At 38.4% G+C, this 23953-nt stretch overlaps 2 protein-coding genes across 2 annotated transcripts in view; one reads left to right on the top strand and one right to left on the bottom strand.

The window, feature by feature from the left end:
* Positions 1–7974, top strand: part of prom2 (prominin 2) — a 170540-nt gene extending 162566 nt beyond the window's left edge. Inside the window, exons 23-25 of the mRNA XM_028795719.2 lie at positions 3752–3864; positions 4008–4031; positions 7009–7974. Coding sequence (XP_028651552.2) covers positions 3752–3864; positions 4008–4031; positions 7009–7057 — 186 coding nt within the window. The 3' untranslated portion in view covers positions 7058–7974. The remainder of the gene's footprint in view (positions 1–3751; positions 3865–4007; positions 4032–7008) is intronic.
* Positions 7975–18803: 10829 nt separating this feature from the next.
* LOC114647157 (BLOC-2 complex member HPS6) lies at positions 18804–22372 on the bottom strand. Its single transcript, XM_028795714.2, has one exon. It carries the CDS (start codon positions 22149–22151, stop codon positions 19701–19703), a length of 2451 nt encoding a protein of 816 aa, XP_028651547.1. The 5' UTR covers positions 22152–22372; the 3' UTR covers positions 18804–19700.
* Between the last annotated feature and the right edge of the window lie 1581 nt (positions 22373–23953).

Here is a 23953-nt window from a genome sequence, read left to right as displayed (position 1 = left end):
TGAACAAGCTTGATCTTTCTTTATTTGAGTAGGGCATGTCCTGTACTCATAAGAACATAAGAAATTTGACAAACGAGGAGACCATTCGGTCCATCAAGCCTATTTATTTAGCTAATAGCTAAGCTGTCCCAATATCTCATCTGGATTCTTCTTAAAGGTTATCAAGGTTTCTGCTTCAATTACATGTCTTGTAGTTTGTTCCATGGTCACACAACTCTCTGTATAAAAGAAGTGCTTCCTGGCTTCAGTTTTAAATGCACTTCCACTTAATTTTCATTGATGTCTTCAAGTACGTGATTCATCCATAAGCTGAAAGAATGTTTCTGGATCTGCTTTATCGATGTCTTGGAGGATTTTAGATACCTGGATTAGATACCCATGCAGTCTCCTCTGCTCAGGACTAAGCAGCTGTAATTCCCCGAGTCTGTTAGAGTAGGACATGGGATGCACTTGGTTGCTTTCCTGTGCACATTTGGTGCTATGTCTTTCTTGTACTGTGGTGAACACAACTACACACAGTAGTCCAGATGCAGTCTCACTAATGCATTATATAGTTTGAGCATAACATCACTTGACTTAAATTCAACAGTTTACATGATATAACCTAACATTTTATTTGCCTTTTTAATTGCTTCTATAGATTGCTTAGTCCATGGGTATCCAACTCCGGTCTTGGTGGGCCACAGTGGCTGCAGGTTTTCATTCTAACCCTTTTCCTAATCAGCGAGCAGTTTTCACTGATAATTAACTCATTTTCCCTTAAATTCAATAGCCCTGTTTTTAAAGATTCAGTCATGTGAATTTATTCATTTCTTCATTAAATGGCAGCCAAACAGAAATGTGATGTGAAACTAGCCAGCAGTTGACCAGCTAAATTGGAAAGTCTAACTCCAGCCAATTTCATACCAACCAGTTTCTTAATGAAAAATATTTTTTGTTTACTACTGGTTTTTAAGTTAAGTATTAAGTTTTTTACACTGATTCCGTATATGAAATCAGAATAAAGCTAGTACGTCAGGTTTTTTAAATACACATCACTGACGTTTTGACACTTTTGAATATTAATATATCAACATGATATCTGGAGTTTTAACTCTGTCCCACCAAAATTGTTGTGATGTGTTTATTCTGAAAACAAACCAGAAGACAATACCAGAGACATGTTAAAACATATGTCATTTTGCCTCAATATAAAAGTGAGGTCAGCATGCTCCAAAATGTTTGAGGCAGTCACTTTTGCGCTTGTACTGCACATCCTTCTCTCTTTGCATGAACCAACAGTAGTCTCCCATCAGGCTCGGAGTGAATTTTCCCTGATATCGGTTTTCCATCACCTTTATAACTTGATGAAATATTTCCCCATGCTTATCGCTGACATTGCCAAGATTTGTTGGAAAAAAGTCGAGATGAGAATGTAAAAGCTACATCTTTAGTGAAATTCTGGCTCCCATAAGCTGATACGCTTTCAGCAGGTTCTCCACAAGCTCAGCAGAATTCTTTGCTCTGTGACTGCCAAGAAAATTCTGGACAACCCGCACGAATGCTTACTATGCTGCTGATTCAGTTGACTTCAGTTTCCTTTTGAACTCATTTTCAAGCATCAGTTCACAGATTTCAGGACCAACAAAAACACCTTCCTTAATTTTATCTTCACTTTTCTCAAGACCAAACTTATTTCTTAAATGCATTGCATGAAATGCAATGTTATGTTTAACATTAAAACCTCTACCTACTGCAGTGTCATGTCTGAGTTGTGTCATTATGCTTTAGAGTCATATAAGACTTGGTAATCAGTAACACATTTTTTCTGCTAATTAAAAATTAATCATTAAAAAAAAAATAACGACAAGGTAAACAACTCGCAGCTGTTTGTAATGTGTGGCGAAATCATTTATCTCAATGGCATCCCTAGTGGAATTACCGGTATTTATCAAAATGGTTATCCGCCTTTACTGTCCAGTCACCCTAGTTGTCCAACGGGACGTGCTGGAGAAAAACGGTTTTCAGATTTGGAGTCAGCAAGTGAAACCTGTTAAAGTAAAGGTGAAAGACTTCAGTAGCAAAATTCTTGTTGACCTGTGTAATCAAAGCCGTTATTGAATATCCTGACTTGTTGCTGCTCTCATTCTGCCACTGCAGACTTTTGATTTTCTGTTTTTTCTAAGACTTCTATCAAGATGTTTTGGTGACCTTAGCAGACCAACTTTTGCTCCCTGCCCTGTGAAACTGTGACAGACGTCCAGGACACACGTTTAAAAGCACCAAGAAGAATTTAATATTTTCTTCAAATAAAGTGCACAAAGCACCAGACTCGCCACAATTCCACAATATTTAATAATTAATAACAATAATCAATAAACCTCCACTCCCAGCAGCTTTGTTACCCAACCACCCAACTCATGCAGGGTCTGCATCAGTCCTTTAAACAGTGACTCCCTCGTGAGTACTTCCTCGTGACTCCGAAGTACTTCCAGGTTATAAGAAAAGTAGGAGCCCAGGTCCTTTATGAGCTCTCCCTGGCAGCACCCACGGCACCCAACAGGGCTGAGAAAATGGACTCCATGTCCCGTGATGCCCTGTGGGAATCCGGGGTACATTTACCATCCAGGGGAGCTGACACCTAGTGTCCTGGAAATTATGCTCTTCTCCACTCTTTTAGTTCTGGGACGTCCCGGCCGGATTGAACTGCCGGCCGTCTATCACAATGTATAGAATGGATAATAACATATTGCGAACACTGAATATAATGGTAAATTATATGAGATTTCTACAGCATATCCTGTCACTTAAAAAAAAAAAAGTTACCATTTTAGGACAAATCAGAATATGCAAAAAATAGTGATTTGTCTTGATCAAGGTAAATTTCAAACAAATCTTTTGGAAGTGTTTCCACTTAACAGATTGTAGATACATATAACAATATGGGTGAATACAAATCAACAAACTATGATGGGCTGAATGGCCTGTTCTTGTCAAAAACTGGTGTTTTGACTCTCAGATAAGCTGTACTTTATTGATCCCAAAAACCTTGCAAAACATAATTTTTGTTATGAAATGACTATATGTTATGAATGTCTATTTTGACTTGTTTCAGATACCATTTTGTTTTTTGCGGGCATCTCTATTTTGTAAGCCCGGTGCTGGATTGCTTCAGCCATTGTTAATAGCAGGGTCATGGGTCTCAACCCCCGATGATCATCATGCAACTGGTTAAATGGTCAGTTTTCTGGATTTTTTTTTCAAAAACTCAAATTTTCTAAAAGCCTTTCTGGTTATCCACTTGCGTTATTTTGACTTTGATTTTTTAACTCTCATTTTGGCTTTATTTGCGGTGTGGCTGACCTCTCAGTTTTCACCCTTTTTTTATAGACTATTTCTGTTCTCCTGGTTGCCTTTCAAGTTGACTTGATAGTCATCTATCACAATAGGTTGTCTTTTGTATTTTTGACTTATTCATTGAAAGTTGGCATACTAACATATCGTTTCATCATTAAGTTGATTTTAAATATATGTGACTCAGTGTTTAAAAATGAAAAGAACTATTCAAGTGCTTTTTGACAACCTTCAGATTGTGTAAACATTATTGGGAAATAGTGGAAAAGGGTAAGAGTGAAAAAAAGTCATTGACGAAATCTTGAAATTTAGACCTGTGCAGAGCTCACTTAAACATTGAATTATATATCCATGCTACATTTATTCCAGTCAAAACATTTGCCTGATTGTATTGTTATTTTTGTTTTCTTTCTACCAGAATGCATTTTGGTACAGCTTAGGGTGGTGCTTGATGTTTCTCTTGCCAAGCATTATTGTATCTGTTAAACTTGCCAAGTTCTACAGGAGAATGAAATATACAGATAGTTATGAGTGAGTAACACATCTTTTTTATGTATTTCATTAGATATGTATAAAGCAACACATGGTAAAGTGACATTTGAAAGTAAACAGGAAGAAACAAAGTTTGTATAAAGGTATTATGCATTTCTAACTAAATTATTTTTTCTTTCTAGAGACCCAAGTCCACGCATAGAGATGTAAGTAGTATATTTTTAAACATTCCAGAATTTTGCATTACATAACTTCCCTTTACCCTAAATATTTTGTCCTAATTTGTTTTCTGTTGTGGAATGAAAGATTATGCGGAAGTCATATTGTTGCAGTAGTGTTTTAAGTTTCATTGCCTGTACTCAGTCCCCAACAGCCCCCCAGACAGTTTGGTCTAACTGAATTAGCTGACTTAAAGGAAAGAATCTTCTTCTTCCTAATCTTTTCCCACTTCTATGTGGGGTTAACCATCTCCATACAGCTTAGTCCAGCATATTCTCCTCAGTCAAACTATAACCCCAATTCCAATGAAGTTGGGACGTTGTGTAAAATGTAAATAAAAACAGAATACAATGATTTGCAAATCCTTTTCAACCTATATTCAATTGAATACACTACGAAGACAAGATATCGAATGTTCAAACTGATAAACTTTATTATTGTTTTGCAAATCTTCACTCATTTTGAATTTGATGCCTGCAACACATTCCAAAAAAGCTGGGACAGGGGCAGCAAAAGACTGGGAAAGTTGAGGAATGTTCAAAAAACACCTGTTTTGAACATTCCACAGGTGAACAGGTTCATTGGAAACAGTTGTTTGACATGATTGGGTATAAAAGGAGCATCCCTAAAAGGCTCAGTCGCTCACAAGCAAGGATGGGGTGAGGTTCACCACTTTGTGAACAACTGCATGGGCAAATAGTCCAGCAGTTTAAGAACAACGTTTCTCAACGTACAATTGCAAGGCATCTAGGGATTTCATCATCTACTGTCCATAATATCATCAAAAGATTCAGAGAATCAGGAGAAATCTCTGCACGTAAGCGGCAAGGCCGAATACCAACACTGGATGCCCATGACATTCGATCCCTCAGGCGGCACTGCATTAAAAACCGACATCATTCTGTAAAGGATATTACCACATGGGCTCAGGAATACTTCAGAAAACCATTGTCAGTTAACACAGTTCGTCGCTACATCTACAAGTGCAAGTTAAAACTCTACCATACAAGGCGAAAAGCCATATATCAACAACACCCAGAAACGCCACCGGCTTCTCTGGGCCCGAGCTTATCTGAGATGGACTGACGCAAAGTGTAAAAGTGTCTGACGAGTCCACATTTCAAATTGTTTTTGGAAATCATGGATGTCGTGTCCTCCGGGCCAAAGAGGAAAAGGACCATCCAGATTGTTATCAGTACAAAGTTCAAAAGCCAGCATCTGTGATGGTATGAGGGTGTGTTAGTGCCCATGGCATGGGTAACTTGCACATCTGTAAAGGCACCATTAATGCTGAAAGGTACATACAGGTTTTGGAGCAACATATGCTGCCATCCAAGCGACGTCTTTTTCAGGGATGTCCCTGCTTATTTCAGCAGGACAATGCGAAGCCACATTCTGCATGTGTTACAACAGCGTGGCTTCGTAGTAAAAGAGTGCAGGTACTAGACTGGCCTGCCTGCAGTCCAGACCTATCTCCCATTGAAAATGTGTGGCACATTATGAAGCGCAAAATACGACAACGGATACCCCGGACTGTTGAGCAACTGAAGTTGTACATCAAGCAAGAATGGGAAAGAATTCCACCTACACAGCTTCAACAATTGGTGTCCTCAGTTCCCAAACGCTTATTGAGTGTTGTTAAAAGGAAAGGTGATATAACACAGTGGTAAACATGCTCCTGTCCCAGCTTTTTTGGAACGTGTTGCAGGCATCAAATTCAAAATGAGTGAAGATTTACAAAACAACAATAAAGTTTATCAGTTTGAACATTCGATATCTTGTCTTTGTAGTGTATTCAATTGAATATAAGTTGAAAAGGATTTGCAAATCATTGTATTCTCTTTTTATTTACGTTTAACACAACGTCCTAACTTCATTGGAACTGGGGTTGTACATTCTTTCAGACCTTTTTTTATTTTATCCATCTGCCTCTGCTTTAACCCCCCTCACTTTCTCTTCCCACATATTCAGTCTTTCTTAGAGTCTTCAGTCTTACATAGATATACTTGCAGTGGATATGTCTCCCACTTTTGTTATACCTCTGAATGTCTCTTTTATTATTATTAATTTTTTGTAACTGCACACATCTATCTTAGCAATCTTATTTCTGCCAAATCTGATTTCTTCTCTTGCACTCCCTTTACTGCTCATATCTCGCTTCATGCATCATTGATAGTCTTACCACTGTCTTAAAATCCTTACTTTTAACCTTCGTGTTTACATCTAGATATTTAAATGTATCCACTCTATTGAATAGATTTCCTTGCAATCTAACTCTTGAGTCCTGATCATCATTAAAGTTCATATGTTCTGTCTTCCTATTTATGTTCAGTCCCTAAAGCCCTTCTCCATTCTCCAAGACTGAGTGCATTTAAATGCCAAAGAAAAATGTCATAATTAGTTTTGAAATATTTTGGGCAAGAATTGGCTCAAACTTAATTCAAATAATTGGTTGCAAAAACAGCACACACACGCTGGTCTTCCAGGAATAGAGTTCACTGGAGTAAAACTTTATCTTTATTATTGGAGCGCATAACATTTTTGACTCCCAGTAAGTAAAATAGGTATTTCCTTAAATTATTTATACTTTTATGTATCTTTTTGCAAAACAAGAGAAGAATCTGTATAGGATTTGATGCATTTTTTCATTCTGGTAATGACCCAAGTTAAAAAGTTTTCTTAAACGTTAAACTCAAAATTTCAACAGTCTGGATTTTCTTAGACAGGAAGTTGATTTGTTTACTGAATCATTTAAAAGATTTCCACATTTAGAAAGCTGAAAAATTGTACTAAAAGTCACATGCAGAAATATTACTACAGCCCTGTGTACCCTCAGAGTGGAGAGACTCTTTTGGTTATATGTGGCATTCTTTTGAATAATTAAGAGATATTATATTTTAATATATTTGTCATAATTCTTCCAGAAACATGTGATAGCTGTTTATTTGTATATTGTGTTTGTAGGACTCCTGTTATGATGTACACTAATTCCATGCTACCAGTGAAGACATAGAAGTGAATATGGTGAAGGAAGACATGGAAATCCTTTTGCACAGGCTTAAGACATGACAATATGTGGTTTCATTCTACTAATTTCAGTATAAAATGCATCTTTGGTTCAGTTTTAAAATAAAACAACTGTTCTGTTAATATCTGGTTTAGATAAAATTAAATTTAAAATGTGAATTGCAAACAATTTACTGTACATCCTGCTTCCACACCTTGAAAATGTTTTCATTTCCTGACTATATCAGTCCTCATTACCTATGTCATTAGTCATTTTCCAAACTGTTTAAAGTTCTGAACAGGGTCGCAGGGATTTGTTGGAGCCTTTCTCAGCTAGCATAGGGTGCAAGGCAGGAACACTCCCTGGACCGGGTGCCAGACCATCGCAGGGCAAACCCACACACACACCCATCAATCACACATTAGGGCCAATTTAGGTTCACCAGTTCACCTAACCTGCATTTCTTTGGACTGTGGAAGGAAACTAGAGCACCTGGGGGAAACCCACATAGACATGGGGAGAACATGCAAACTCCATGCAGGAATGACCCGGGATGCAAAACTTCTTCTCCTTACTGAGAGGGCGTAGCACTACCACTGCACCACCGTGACACCCTCATTACCTATGACATTGCTAAATTTTATTTCATAAGAGCGAGAAGCCTATAAAGTCAGTTAAACCATTCCAGCCACGTTAGTGTTCAACAGTAAAATTCCACAATTCAAAATAACAAACACTCGTAGATTTTATATTTTTTCTGTTCTGTGTTTAACATAACAGACATTTTCTCTTTTCTTTGCTGTAACTCTGTGAGTGGCTGTGATTCAGCAGATAGTAAGCAATTCTAAACTATGAGGTGAGTTACTTCCAATTTCTTTATTTAATCTTATTTATTGCAGTTTGGCGAATAAAAAATAATCACTGATAGAGTTCTATTTATTCAGTAAATGATTGTACTGTGAAAGGAAAACATAGATTTATTTAGGTATAGTGTATAGTTCTTTTTGATAGTTTCTTTTACATACTCATACTAATGTAGAGAAAAGCCAAGCAAAGTGACACCTTTTATTGGCTAACTAAAAAGATTACAATATGCAAGCTTTCGAGGCAACTCAGGCCCCTTCTTCAGGCAAGATGTAATACAGAGACGGAAGTTCCCTATGTTTATATACACACTCTAGGACAAGAATCAACATTGGTAAATCTTTAAATGAGAAATTTTAAATATAAAAAATTAATAGATTCATTCAGGCTAGGGTTAATTTAACAAGAGAGAAAAGAACAATGTATTGTCAAGATCTCTGGATAACTGTCCAACAAAGTCTTTTGAAGTTTGTAATGTGTAATGAACTTCAAAAGACTTTGTTGGACAGTTATCCAGAGATCTTGACAATACATTGTTCTTTTCTCTCTTGTTAAATTAACCCTAGCCTGAATGAATCTATTAATTTTTTACATTTAAAATTTCTCATTTAAAGATTTACCAATGTTGATTCTTGTCCTAGAGTGTGTATATAAACATAGGGAACTTCAGTCTCTGTATTACATCTTGCCTGAAGAAGGGGCCTGAGTTGCCTCGAAAGCTTGCATATTGTAATCTTTTTAGTTAGCCAATAAAAGGTGTCATTTTGCTTGGCTTTTCTCTACATTCATAATGGCTAACATGGTACAACACCCTAGTAATACTCATACTAAACTAGTGCGTGTTCAGTGGTGTTAGGGAGACCCCTACAGGACAGGCTACCACAGTCATCAGAAAAACTGGCTTAAGGATTGTTGAATCATTTATAGTAACTACTTTGGCTCCCTGTAATCTGCACTGTACAAGCAGATTAGAAAGTGGATAGATGGTTTGTTTTTAATAGTACTAAGCAAATCATGCAGAAACACCATTTGCACACAAGAGGATTCACTGAAGGAAATCTGAAACTGTAACATAGAGCTGAAACATTTCTGAGAATAGTGCCAGTCTTTACTGTCCCTGTGTATGTGTGTGTGTGTGTTTGTGTGAGGATGTGCTCATCCTGTGATGGGACCTTCCTAATATATTCTGATGTTCTTTGGAGCTGTATGTCAGATTAATTTGCAAAATGAGATGCGCAATATTATATTGTTTCAAGTAATAATTGTCAAAGCCAGTTTTGTCCACCAAAAACATTAAAGTACACTATCAATAAACAAAGCATCATAGATTATTTGTTTATTTCGTTTATATGGCATAAGTGTAACTGGAATTTGTTCCCTGTTTTATTATTTTTTTACTAGTTAAACAAATTATTCTTGATCAACTTGCTTATTTGTTTTTTTGTGGTCTGTCAAATTAAAATGATTTAAGAATGTATTGTATTAGGCAAATTTAATTAAATGTTTTTACTTTTACAGAAAACTTTTGATATTACCATAGTAAGAAAAGGAAAATTTGATTTAATTTTCATTATCTTTATTTTCAGGATTTACAAATAATGTTGAATATATACACACTGAATGTGATTTTTAAAACCAAAGTATTATAGTTTTTACCACTGAAGTAGAAAGAAAATTTGACTAGTAAGATGGATTTACAAAAATATTTAGCTTAAACAAAAATTAGTATTAATAAGGCTTTAGCATTTGTTGGAAGTCTTGTTATTGCTTTTAAAGAAGATGAAACAGGTGTAATTATCCCTGATTAAAGCATATCCTGACAAAAGTTATATACCAGTCAGCATCTTCATGTGAACATTTGTTGGGCTGTTGGGAGGAGAAGTATTTGTTTTTGAAAAACCTGCCATGCATTATTCACAAAATCAAAGTGGCACCAAGAATAACGGATCATACCAGACATAGAAGTCTTTCCTCAATGGATGTATTTTACTAATTTTTATTTAAAACAGTTTTTTCTTTTGAAAGATATTTGTATTTATGAAAATAATCTTTTTGAGAAATGCATAATAAACGTGTGTATGTAATTACATAATTGAATATTGTAAATTATTATTTTTATAGTACTTCAGAAAAATAAATCCCATTTGGCCCCAGTTGACATTGTGATTTCTTATGCCCAGCAAGATTTTGATGACGGATATCATCTTCATGATTGTAAGTAATTCTGTGTTAGTAAGTAAGTCACAACCATTCTAGTAATAAGTGTTTTGTAACCCTTGAAGTGTATCTTTCAGAAGTTCCTGCATACTAGATATGTTCCTGGTAACTATAAATAATGTCACTTCTTATAAAAAGAAAGTAATCTAGTCAACCCGGATAACATGTAGGACAGTTCGCTTGACAAGTTAACAGAGAGGTTGTTAATCAGTTCCATCATTTTGACTATGATAGCAGACACACTACTGACATAGTGTTTCACTAAGATACCCCATGAGAGATTAGACGGTGATGCAGGGTGCAGTATGTCAGTGGTTACACACATGGTATAAAAGCTGAAAACGATGAGTTCATGGAACACAATCCAAAATAGATGGTATCAAAGAGTTTCTAGATGTGTTGCTTCTTAATTTACATAACTCATCTGAAAATCTATCTAATACAGAGCTTTATTTATAGTGCTGGGACATTTTACCAACAACAACTCATAAACAACATTGTGAATGGCAACAAAAAATGTTTATGTACTTTTTTCAGAATGTTGTCCAAAAAAGTGGGATGTCCTGACATTGGAGTTACTGTTTATATAAATGTTAGTTTTAGCATGTGCCCACACACTGATTGGAACCAAGCATACTGATGCATACTATAGACAAACACACAAGGAAGTATACAAGAAGGAGTAAAAAATCTTTGGTGGTCTCATGAGACCTCACAGTTATCTCAGTTGTGTTGATGAGCACAGTGACAATACGAATATTAACTACAAATGCTTCCTGAGTTTGGACATAGCACTAAACTAGCTGGTTTAACAAATACCCTAGAGTTTATAGAATCATTGCCAATTGAACTGGACAAAAAATTATTTCTTTATATACAGGAAATGAAGTTTAAGAAAGTAAAAATGTTAGGTTCACATACACAAAGCAGGTCTATGTTTATAAAGTCCACATGAAAAAGACAGAGAAGTCCTAAGAGATATGTCAGTGTCTACAACCAGCCAGAGTACAGAAGTAACTAAAAGGTTATGTAATGCACTAAGTGGAATATAAATCAAAAGAGGTTATACATAAGCTATATAATGCACTAGTGAAACCACACTACATATATTAATATATGTTCAGGTTTTGTCTCCTTATTATGGAAAAGAACAACATAGCGTTTAAAAAAGAGTCCAGAGTTGAACTACTGAACCCAATACACAGTTCTAATAAAAGGAGATCAGACAGAAGTCCCTGAGACTCTGAATAATAATAACAATAAGTTGCATTTATATAGCATGCATTTTGTGGGATGGGAAATGGCTGAATGTCACAAGTGTAATAACATTGGAGTGATAGTACTGTTCATTCACAGCTCAAAAAATCTGTTTGAATCGTAACCCAAGCATAGCGTGTATGGAGTTTACATAGCTTCCTATGTCCATTTTTTTGAGGTAATTTTTTTTCTACCTCCAGAAGATAGATAGATAGATAGATACCTCCACTGGTACTGTGAGTGCTGTGCAGAGTGGAGGCAGAACCTCTGTGTTTTTCCCTGTTGATTCTAGGGTTCGTCACGGGTGTGGTCTTGCTCCTACTCCGTTCAATGCTTGTATGGACTGAGTGATGGGCAAGGTCATGGGGTCCAGCGGCTGTGGGGCATCTGTTGAAGAAAGATTCATGGATCTTGACCTTGCTGATGATGCTGTGATCTTTGCGGAGTCAATGGAGGCTCTGATCGGTGCTCTTGAGAGACTCAGCAAGGAGTCTGAGTGTCTGGTCTTGTGAGTGCCCTGGATAAAAACCAAGACCCAGGCCTTTAATGACTTCTTGGGCAGAGCCATCAGCAATGTGTCTGTCTGCAAAGAGAGTGTCGACCTTGTTGATAGGTTTACTTACCTCGGCAGTGACATTCATGTCTCTGGTGACTCTTCCTAGGAAGTCCGTAGACAGATTAGGAGAGTATGGGGGTCATGAGGTCGCTGGAAAGGGGTCCAAGTCTTTAGATTCCTGGTGCTTCCTGTCTTGCTATATGGTTGTGAGACATGGACGCTATCCAGTGACCTGAGACGAAGACTGGACTCCTTTGGTACTGTGTCTCTCCGGAAAATCCTTGGGTACCGTTGGTTTGACTTTGTGTCAAATGAGCGTTTGCTCATGAAGTCCTGAATGAGGCACATTACCTGCATTGTGAGGAAATGTCAGTTACAGCACTACGGTCATGTGGCGCGATTCCCCGACGGTGATCCAGCTCATAGGATCCTCATTGTTGGGGACCCGAGTGGCTGGACCAGGCCAAGGGGTCGCCCACGTAACAACTGGCTGCGGCAGATAGACGGCCATTTCCGGAGGGTGGGAGTAGACCTCATGTCTGCCTGGGGGGGTTGCCAACCTGGATCCTGAGCTGTTTTGTCGTGTGGTGGATGCGGCAACGCACTGTACCAGTGCATGCTCCCCAACTTGACTTGACTTGAAGATGTGTATTAGCTTAATTGGCCTAATGCAAGTGAGTATTGTTGTGCTCAAGAATGTGCACTGGGATTGACAGACAGCCCAGGGTGTGCACCAGCTCCATCATCCTTGAAAGAAAGAAGCAGGTTCCAAAAGTAGGTGATTGGAGTTTTGGTTAATAATGGGAACACAAATGCAATCTCACTTAGAAAGAGAATCAATGACATAAAAATTTAAATTTGTTTATTATTAGTTCAATTAATTAATATGTCACCTCACCCATATTTTACACACATTGAATGAATAGGAATTGATGAGCTACGTAATGTTGAATGGTATCAACTAGTCAATTATGCTAACACTTTAGTTTAGGTACTGCAAAAACACATCTGTTAACAATATAAGACATGTGAATCCTTAGTATCCATAAGTAATTAAGCAGCATATGAAATGGCACAGCACAAAAATAAAGAATCTATTCACTGATTCTTTATAACCATGATTAAAACTAAAAGAAGTCTTTGTTAAGTTCTTGTTACATAAGAGTAAATGAGTAATAGATGCATTTTTGCAATACCTAAACTGTTACTGATTACAATATAACTACACTGCCTGTAATGTCCTTATAACTAGGATAATAGAATATGTAATCTTATCTTTGAAAGATGGTGGATACAGTATATACAATACTTAACTGAATTCTTGCACTATTGTGGGCACACAAACATCTGTTGCTGATAATAAAAAGTATGCCTTTTATTTCATAAATCATTGCAACTCCCTGGCACATGCTAAATCTGTATTTTGGTATATCATTTCTAATTCCCAATATAAATGTAGCATGGTCTTAGTTCCTCCTTGTAGGTATCAAACTATACAGCAACTGTTGTTGTCATGTCAGCATTTGTTAGTGTAGCTTAAGACACCTTTAAAAGTCACGTAGCAAGGTGTTTTTTTGTTAAAGTCAAATACAAGCCATGTTGAAAGTGCTTTGGAAAGTACATTTTTCATCTGTAATTGTTACACAATCATCCTAAGGAGTTGTTTTTGACTGTGAAAAATAAGCAATTAGTATAGTATGAATAGCAACAATGTCACTGCACAAAAAAAAAAAGATTATAAATATGCTTAGAGTAACATAATAACACAAAGTCTACCACCCCGTGGACCCTATGACCCAACAATTTGATAAAATGGGTCAACAAAAACAAATGGGTGGCCTGGATTAAAACTGCCTTACCTTACAAGCACTAATGGGATTTCTCGACCCATTTCACAGGTGAATTAGACTGTTAACTTTAAACCTGTCACTCAGTCTTGAATTACAATTGAAAGCCTCTGCTGGGCATAACATCTCCCTTTGTGAAGCTAATAAGCAGAAACTGACATGACAATTTAAGAGATCTGCTCCAGTGTAATTCTGGCTGGGCCTGTAAAACGTTCTGTATACAGTGATGAGATGCACTCAGTTTTCATCCACTTAATCTGCTTTTCCTGGGATTGAACCTCATTTAGAGACCTGAATGGCAATTTACTTAGCTCAGTAAGACAGGAGAAATTACATTACAGTATTCTCCTATTATATGCAGCTTTAAGCAATGAGAATTTTTTCAATCATGGTCTAAAAAAATCAAACCACTGATATGATATGGTATATTTTTCTGTTCTGCACAAAAAGCACTTCCATTAGAATTGCTGGAGTGTTGTCAGATCGTTTTTTAAGAGCTGGCATTCTCCTTCTTAAGGTGACAGTGAACCATGGCATCTCTCACTCTCTCTCTAAATAAATAGTATTGTAACTGACTGAGTTCCATCTGTTTTTCACTATGAACTGACATGCCAGAGATTAATAAGCAGAAGTGTAAGTTATTTTACTGTATGCACTTTTTATCTTAAGAAATGCTTTTTTGAAAATGGAGCCACAGTTTTTCCATACTAGCAGTTTCTTCCTCTATTTACAATTTTATATTCATTGTATTTCTAATGAACCTACTGTAAACAGTTGAGAAGTATGTTCCAAAGTGAATGAAAGGAGACACAAAAATAATTAACCATTTGTTTATCAAAGGCTACATTGACTGATAAATAAATCTACTATAATACATGGAGCCTTCAAAAACATTGGGAAAAGATGAATTCAGGAGCGCATAGGAGGAAATAAACTGTCCTCTGTGAAGCCCTCCTAGTCAGATTATTTTACACCAAAGCTCTCTGACGCACCACTCTGGAGGACCATTTATGCCTGTAATCTGTCCCTTTGTTTTTATTAGTGGCCTCATCTTCATTCTGTAATGTTTTTAGAGATGAAAATTGTTCTTGTCCCCCGGATACAGACTAAATACAGATGGAGAAAAGGTTTGAGGAACAGACAGTATTTATATCTTTTTGCATAAATGACTCACTTTGTACGGTTATGAGTGTTTTCTCATTCTAAGAATGATTTTTCTGATAATTTAAATTACTTCTAAATTTAAGAAATAACCATTTTTCACCATACAGTTCAGTTTTTATGTGTGTGCACGTCGTCAAGCAGCTGTAATAGAAAGAAATTGTCAAGCAAACTCATTTTTGCTGAATTTCTTATAGACATACAGAACATACTGCTTCAGTGTTCTTGTTTTGACACCACTAATAATCTCATTTTGTTCACCGTTTAATTTGCTTTGTGATGTTGCATACTATTAATTAATATAAAGATAGATTAATTTTCAATGTTCATGTTCAATTCAGAAAGGAGCCATACTACAGGTGGAAACTGGCACGTGGGCATCTGCACCTGCAGAGTTCAGGAAGTCCATTCTACACTAGAAGGTACAGGAAGCGCTGCTGCTTCCAAGCTACAATAATCAGAGCTCAACTTTCACTGTTGGCATGCAGCTGATTTCTGTTTGTGTTAAGTTTTTTGTCACTATCCCATCTTCTATAAACATTCTGATCCTGTACATGTTAGTTTTGTGGCAATTTTCAATTAATCCAAACACACCAGCCCTTAACAGCTACCCACAACCAATATTATAAACACATATATAGATAATATACCAGTAACTGTGAATTTGTTGCAGAGCTTTGGGCACAAGTGATTAGTTTTCTTTTGAATCTTAACAGCATCTAAATGATTTCCTTTAATATTACTAAATAACAATCACTGAGTTCAGTTGGTATCTGAATCTTGATCTTCAAGGGGCTATAACAAACCTAGTGAAGGAAGTGAGCAAACAAATTCCTGGAGAACAACTGCATTAATAAAACACTCAACTTTGTCTGGCCTCAAACAATGAGAAATTCCTCCTAAATGCTATGATGTCAGTCTTTAATGGAGGGTCAATAATCTTAACAACAGAAATCCATTAAAAATGCACCACTCATTCCACACAACTGATAAGAGACACCCCCACACATTTGTTTCTTGTAGTAAAAACAGTTGGCACACATGCAGTCGCTGGCTAGCTACAGCATATCTGTAGAACACTGAAATTAAGGTCTGGCACCTAGTAAAGTGTCAAAAGAGCTCACCAAGCTTTACTTTGGAAAACCTCCATGAATGCTACTTTTCATAATGGTCTGCATCTTCAGCAGTGTTGTCTACAGATTAGCCGCATTTTTAAAAAGGTTCATTGTCTGACACGGTTTGAAGTATTGCATGAACAAATATTGGTAAAGATGTGTTTTGCTTTTAGACTTTTTATATTCTTAAGTTGTACCCCATCTTCCTTCTTAGGGTGATCTCTCTGCGTACACTGCTTCTGATAGACATTTTCAATATCATATTTCAGTTCTTCACAGAGAACGAAACTAGCCACCAATTTTAGACTGAATTGAGCATTCGTCCATCCACTTTCAAAACCAGATGGATCCTGTCCCAGAAAACACTGTCCACAAAGTAAGAACAATTCTTGGACAGGGTGCAGGCCATTGTAGGTTGAACACACACAAACCAGTCTGGTATCACCAATCCACCTAACCTGCGGAGCACTCAGAATAAGAAACCCTGGTACTACCACTGCTCCACCAACCGCCAAATTGAGCAGTGTGATTTAAAATAACACAAAATACTTATTAGCGCTAATATAACTATAAAACAATAAACATTCACTATTAAGGAAGGCTAATTTAACATTCTTAATATTATAAAACACTTAATTTAGCTGCCGATTAAGAGTTTGGTGACAAATGGAGGCCTGTAGGCCTCTTACAGTGAATTAGTTCATATGATTAAGGATGAAGTTTGCTTTTGTTATACAGTACTATTATCATCCATCCATTTTCATTCACTTGGTGGCCTTGGTTGGACTTTATCTGCTTTTTCTTAAAAAGTATATTTCAGGTCATACTCTGCCTGGGATCAAACATTTCTCCAGGTCTTAATGATGGACTTTTTTAATCTGTCTCTTCAGCTTCACTAATGGCAGCTTTTTTTCCTGCCTACTCTCACCTTTTCTCCTTCCATCTGCCCTGGTTTTGTTCCCTCCTTCTCCTCCTATATTTGTTACCTGCAGTTTTCTTTTCAGTTCCACACCTGATGAAGGCTAAACAGCCAAAATGTTCTGTCTCAAACCTTCTTCCCTTTAAGCAGATAAATTAACTTTTTTCCTTTACAGATGTATGCTGATGCAGCCCTATAACCGACCCCATCCATTTATTATACAAGAGCTGGTAGAGCCTGATTGTATCTCGGCATTGTCGGGTGCAAGACATAATCTAACTCTGGAGGATATGCTACTCCCATCTTACAGCACACCCATACTGCCTCTTAACATGGTGGTTTAGAGTTAACAATGCTTGTAATATACTGTACATATCTCTAAAATTATGGGATGAAACTGCAATTCCAAAGGAAGAAAGAGAAACCCACATGAACACATGGAAAATTCAGAAACACCACACAAACAGGAATGGGTCTGATTGTCAACCCCTGGTTTCAGCAGTGCTGAGGCAGCGGTGTTATTTTGTCTCCTCAGTTCTACTTTCTGGGATGTCTTTGTATTTATTTTGTTTCTCATAAAAGGCCATAAACTATTCTAGAATACATTGTTCAGCCTAAAACAACATTCCTTCATTTCACACTCTGTTTTCTTTTTCCTGAACAAACCTCGTAGCGAACTGCTTTTACCCAAATCACTTTTTCACACGCCTGTATGTTGCCAGTAACATCTTTCTGCTTCATGCTGTAATTCATTGATCAAAGGATGGCTTTTCAAGCAACACTGTATGTCCAATGAACCAACACATTCTGTTTTTAGGACTTAATAAAATGTCAATGTTATTTCATTTTCATCTTTCCAATACACCTACTGTGTAAATATTTTAATGATAAAAAGGTTGCCAAAAAACAAAAAAAGCTGGCAAAAAAGGTGTGCTCAAAAATGGCTCACCATTGAGTATCTACACTGGTTGTACTTGGAAGTTACTCATGGAGCTCTGTAATTTTAGTTAGTCATTACAGATCTGACGGTATATCAAATCAAAATAAAATAAAAATCATTTTGACTGGTAGTGTTGAATTGTAAAGTTTAAGGCTGTCATTTCAAACCCCAACATTTAGCAGGCCACTTTGTGCAAGTGAGCTATTGTAAGCATATGTGTTCACAAAGTACATCTTATTTACCTTGCTGTGGAGTACAGAAATACCTGGAATCTCTGCACATTTAAAAGATGTCAACTATTGAAAGATAAAGCCTTGGAATTAAATAGGATTGAGGATTATATTAGCTCTTTTGGTGCAACACAACCATTAAACAGGATTGGATGGATACGAGTTAGCAACCATTTTGGCTACACTGCAGACCACCAATTACCATTCTTTATTTAATCAATTTTAAATATTATTCCAAAATGAAAATAATCTATAATAAACAAATATTTTCATGTGACTTGTGAACTTCTGTACGCCCATACTTTCCAGATGTGCTTATGAGTCAGAGATAAGACTTGTTCAATTAGCATTAAGATCAAAGCAGAAAGCAATGCTGTACGAGACACCACCATCCCCCCACACATACACACTTTCTTTTTGCATACCAGTTTTAAGAGAAAACCAGGGGAATGTGCACAATACACACACATCAGACTAATATTTGAACCCAGCCCTGCGGAGCTGTGGGATAGCACACAAAACCATGTCCCATGATACAGCTTCAGATGGAAGCACTATTTGATACTGAATGACTTGACATACAGTAAAGCTTCATGCAGAATCAACAGTCAGTAGACCTTTGAAGTAACAGACAATGACAGGAATATCCAAAGTATCCTTTTATTGAATGCATGCTGTCCACTGATATTCTGAAGCTTACCGATGAGTGATGCTGTTTTCCCAGGGCTGAGCACTTTACAAGCACATTCACCAGTGTATGACACTGAGAAGCAGTGTTAGTTGATTTGGCGAGTTTTCACTCAGGAAGGCTTTATGGAACACTGGGTACCACAATTGTTATTCATGTTTCACTGCAATTTTCTTTTCAATATGTTACCATTTCATAAGTTTGGTAAATTTTTACCCATTTCAAATAAAGTCTCTTTTGTATTTGGTATGTCCTTTTAAAAGACTCAACATAGCATAAACCTGAGAATAAAGGCCCGGGAAATACAAATACCAATGCACTGTCCTCTTAAGAGTGCTGAATAAACATAAAAAGAGTGACACTGAATACACAAACACTCAAAAAGTATAAAAAACAAAAACAAAAAAAAAACCCACCCACACACACAGCATTCCCTACCCACCAGCCACTGCCAAAAGTAGTACCAAACTGAGATGTTCAGGTCTGACCAGTGAACAAGTTTCTCTCAATGCCAGCATTTGGATTGGAGGCAACACCACATCTTTGGTTTTACACTTTTCTCCAGCACAGAACTGTTTCATGCTGGTTTAGCAGTTGTTATACACATACTATGAACATACTAAGACAACTAACTGCCTTAGATTTTTAAACATAATTGTTCAGAAATTCAACTGTGATTAAAACCATAACTTTTCACTTGTTAATAATATACAGATTTCAGCTGACCTCTGGTGCATAACGAAAACTACACCGAATAAGAAATCGGCTGAAAATGTCGGATGTGTGCAAGCAAGCTTTATGTCTCAGATTGGTCTAGCAGGGAACGTCTGACAGAGGCGGCACTTGCATATTTCCTCAAAGGAATATAAAACCATTCTCTGCTGGTAAATTGGCTGGTTGCAGCTTGAACACAGGTTCAGAAGATTGGGGATGTGCTTCAGATTCAGCAACACTGCTTGGTATTCCTTTTCGCACTCGCGGTGGGGTTGGAGGAGGGAAGCCTGATGTGTGGAGGATGTCTGCATACCCTTCTCGTGGCTTAGTCTCTCTCTGAAGTACTTTGTCCAGCAGTGGTTTCAACACACCTATGGTCATCTGACTACCACCATCACCACTGGGTAAAAATGGCACAGGTTGCTTGTCAGAAGGTGGTAGGCTTTTCAGAACAATATTGAGGATGCTGGTGACAGTCATATCTTCGGGGCATAAACTCCATAATAAATCCAAATAAGGGTCTAAGTCTCTGTGCTGGGAAACCTCACTCAAAAGGGTGGTGAAAATCTCCTTATTGAGAAGTGGACTTTGCTGACTAAAGTGCTTCGCAACATTTGTCACCTGTTCCCATTGCCGCTGTTCAATCAGGATGCGGAAAGCTTGCATGATGGCATTTGGACGCTGGCTGCAAAGCAGGAGCTCCACCTCCAATCCTAGTTTTTCTCCTCGGTCGGGCAGGAGAGCCAAGGCACGTTTATAGAGGGGTGTATTTTCAGGATTGTCTTTCCAGGAGGTGGTGCCTGATTGCTGCTGTGCCAGTTCCACAAATTTAGGAAGCCACTTTGGCTGGAATCTGAAAAATGAATGGCAAATCAGCTCAAACACTGGCAAAGGCTGCTGTTGCTGCTGTCTATTGTTCACAGAGGTAGCAGCTGGGCATAAAACTGTCTTCCACACTTCTGGGGGCACCCCAGTGGAAAGTGAGACCTCTCCGTTACAATGGAATTGAAAGAGACTCTGCAAGGCTTGCCAGAATTCAGAAGAAAATGTTCTAAAAATGAAGTTCAGATATTGAAGATTATCTGCTTCCATGTCAGAATACAGAAGACGCCTAATCTCCTGCTCCACCAAAGTCTCACAATAGCTGGCCAGCTCCATCTCAGAGGTGGCCACCACCTGTGACTTGAGCTCCTCCAGTGCCAGTAGGCTCTTTAGCTCTGTGTCTAGGGATGCTAACAGTCTGGAATTGTTACTTTTTTCTGGCTTTAAATCGATGCCGTTTCTGGCTTGTAAATAGTTTCCTATAATAGAAGACAAAGCAATAGGTGCTTGGAACATGCCTCCATTTTTTAATTTTTCTACAGTTAGCTGCGTGCTGCTCAGGCTTCTTCTCTGGTAATACTTACAGGCCTCCTCGAAGACAAACTCGGCCAGGACGGTGTCTGGTTTGATGGCACTTGGTTCTTGATGCGTCACCTTCACAGAGTAGAGGCCAGTTCCTGAAAGAAGATGGATTGTCGGCTCAGCTGCAGCATTTCTGCTCAGCACTGCGTCAGTTTTCAATGTGATCTTCTCTAACAACTGGCCACAAATTATATCAAGGATGTACAAAGTCCTGCTTGCAATAAATGCAAGAAAAGGACCATAAACCTGCGTGCTGGAAACTGAATGATTGTCATCCATACTGAAGATCTGCCTTACAACTGCATTCTTCTCCAGAAGACTGATATTTCTAGAGCCAAGAGTCAAGAGGAGCCCTCCAGAGCCCGTGGGGCACACTCCACGTATTTGCGGTGGGCTGCTTGCTGCCAGGACGCCAATGCAATCCCTCAGTAGTTTTTTAAAATCGTACAGTTTGTATTTGCCCACATGCCTGCTTATCAACTCCCCTTTGTCCAGACTGCAGACGGCTATCCTGTTATGCTTAGTGTACAATGTCAAGAAAAACTTGGAGACATTTTGAAGTGCGTCGTTTTTACAAGGCAGCATATAAACCAAGTCCCCCGAAGCGAGCACCCTGACGATGGGGCTGTTGATCAAGGCGATCGTAGCCCCCCCTAAATGGACGCTCCGCTCTTCCACTTCATATGAACGCCAGCACACGCAGTACCGTAAGAGAGTGCATTCGGGAGTCAGTCTCTCCTCGCACCAAACCAGCGACCGTCCACTGTGACACACCGACACCACCTTGGCTTTGGAGCTGTCGCATAGCTCCGACGTCTGCAGCAAATCCCAGCCGCTCTTTTGCTCGCTGTATTTCCAAAACTCCACTCTTCCATTCTGCAGGACCACCGCGACCAGCGCCGCGCTTCCTTTGATGCCGATATCCAAATAGAGCAGCTCCAGCACTGGCCTGTTCGTGAGATCTAGGTTACTACCGCACGTCTTGGGCAAAGGATGCGCTCTTGAAACTCTGTCGAAAGTCCACAGGCCCCCGGGGAGCAGGACATGAATATGCCTCTCGTCTGGACTGACACGTACCAAATCCCATACCTGGTTGTTGCCTTCGATAGGATTTAGAACTTCCAGCAAGTCACCACTTCTCGTGAAATCAGACAAATCGGTCAGCTTTTCCAGGATGAATCCTTTCATCGTGTCAAGCGATTCGAATTCAGACGTCGATATCCTCAAGCGGCTGGCGCACCACAAGACTCAGATGCCCATGAAGGAGCCAACGCGTTGGCCGTCAAAGGCTACCGGCCCTGCGTTTGCGCCTAACAGCGCCGCTGCAATGCCACCAGGACTCGAGTCACTCGCACTCATTCCTCTTCTGGAGGCTCTGGCCAGCTCCACCTGACATCACGAGTTCGCTGATTTCCGGAAACATTCCAATTTCACGCTCATTCGCTCGGGGGAAGGTGCGGGAGGCCGGGCTTGTGACGTATTTCCGGCAACAACTGATGGCGTGTCATAGACGCGCAGAAGGCTATGTGTACGGCACTCTGTGGAAGTCCGTGTTCCGTATGCTAGTACAAATTCGCCCCAGTGACGTTTTATCTTGAAGGAATTATCTGTAAAAGTGGAACGGAAAGGACCTGACGGACACCGGCTACTTTACACCGTGTCGCTAGTCTTGGTCTGACCATTACCTTGGGCACATATGTACTGCAGGGTGGCAATTCAGGAACAGTTTATGCGGGCAAGTTACTCTTTTTCATGATTCTCATTCAGCACTGTCTAGGTCTGGACTAAGGAGTGTGGGGAGCCCTGGGCTAGAAGCCTCATTTCTGGGTGCTTACCTATACAAAATACCACGAGTGCACATTGACTTCAAAGTCTCAGAGTCACACTGAGTTGAGTAAATAACTACTACACGGTCTTAGCTTTAAAATGAATGGCAAAAATCTGAAGAACAAAAAAAAATTAAACAAGAATAGTTGTGACAAATATTTAAAATATTAAAATGTGTGTTTCAGTATGAATTTTTAAAAGTTTAAATATTACAATTTGAAACCACTGGTGTTGATTGATGTGGCATGCACAACTTAATGTCCTTCAGATCAGTTTTGCTAAAGACCCCTTTTGATTTACTCTTTATCATAAGAGGGTACAAAATATGATCCAAAAATAGCCTAAAATGAGGATTTTTCTGGTCTAGAGGGCCAAGATGGGTCCAACAGTATATCACGTGTGCGTGTTTCTCATACCAATGATTGAAGAAATGCCTGACAAAAAAAACTGAAGAAATTTCAAAACATTCATAAGTAATTCTTATGAATACAATATGAGCTTACTCTCTGAAAGTATGAGGGACAAAGTATGCTGTATCAAAACTTATGTTAATTAGCAATTGCAGCACAGATGACAAGTAACCATCACAAGCCAAGGTTTCAAAAGTCAACCATAGAACTCTATTGCAAATGCATAGAAAAGAATATCAAATGGTGCATTGGCAATCCTTGTATACTCCTTGTGTACCTTGCTGTCCTTAAAATGACTCCTTGCACTAGATGGGATTCTGCTTGTGGTTTTGCAGACTTGCTGCTTTTAATAGGCGCCCAGGTAATGGAATGCCAGCTCATACTATGGTTGACTCCTCCCTGACTGATGTAACTTCTTAGCGCCATTTCAATACTAACGGAGACAAAGTTCTTGCTGTTCAAAATTGTACTTTTCTAAATTTCTATACAGTAGTACTTGATGATTTATTCATTTTCTACCACTTATCTAGAACTGGGTTGATCATATCACTACAATCCAATTCTTCACTAGCCTGAGCGTGAAGAATTGTTTGACAACCCCCTGGGGGTTTTGAGGCAACCACAGAAAAACTAATATGAAATGTCAAACTAACATAAGAACAACAAGTAATTTAAAAATATGAGATAGCTGTATGGATAGCCACAATAAAAAGATAGCAGCATGCCAAATCATAAGTGATATTTGGGGCCGGC

This window comes from Erpetoichthys calabaricus, chromosome 2, assembly GCF_900747795.2.
Source record: "Erpetoichthys calabaricus chromosome 2, fErpCal1.3, whole genome shotgun sequence".
Taxonomy (NCBI): domain Eukaryota; kingdom Metazoa; phylum Chordata; class Cladistia; order Polypteriformes; family Polypteridae; genus Erpetoichthys; species Erpetoichthys calabaricus.
The sequence above is the reverse complement of the archived record's forward strand: the minus strand, read 5'-3'. Positions and strand labels throughout refer to the sequence as shown.

Coding starts and splice junctions, on each gene's coding strand:
- LOC114647157 (XM_028795714.2), bottom strand. CDS start 22,151: ATGAAAGGATTCATCCTGGAAAAGCTGACCGATTTGTCTGATTTCACG.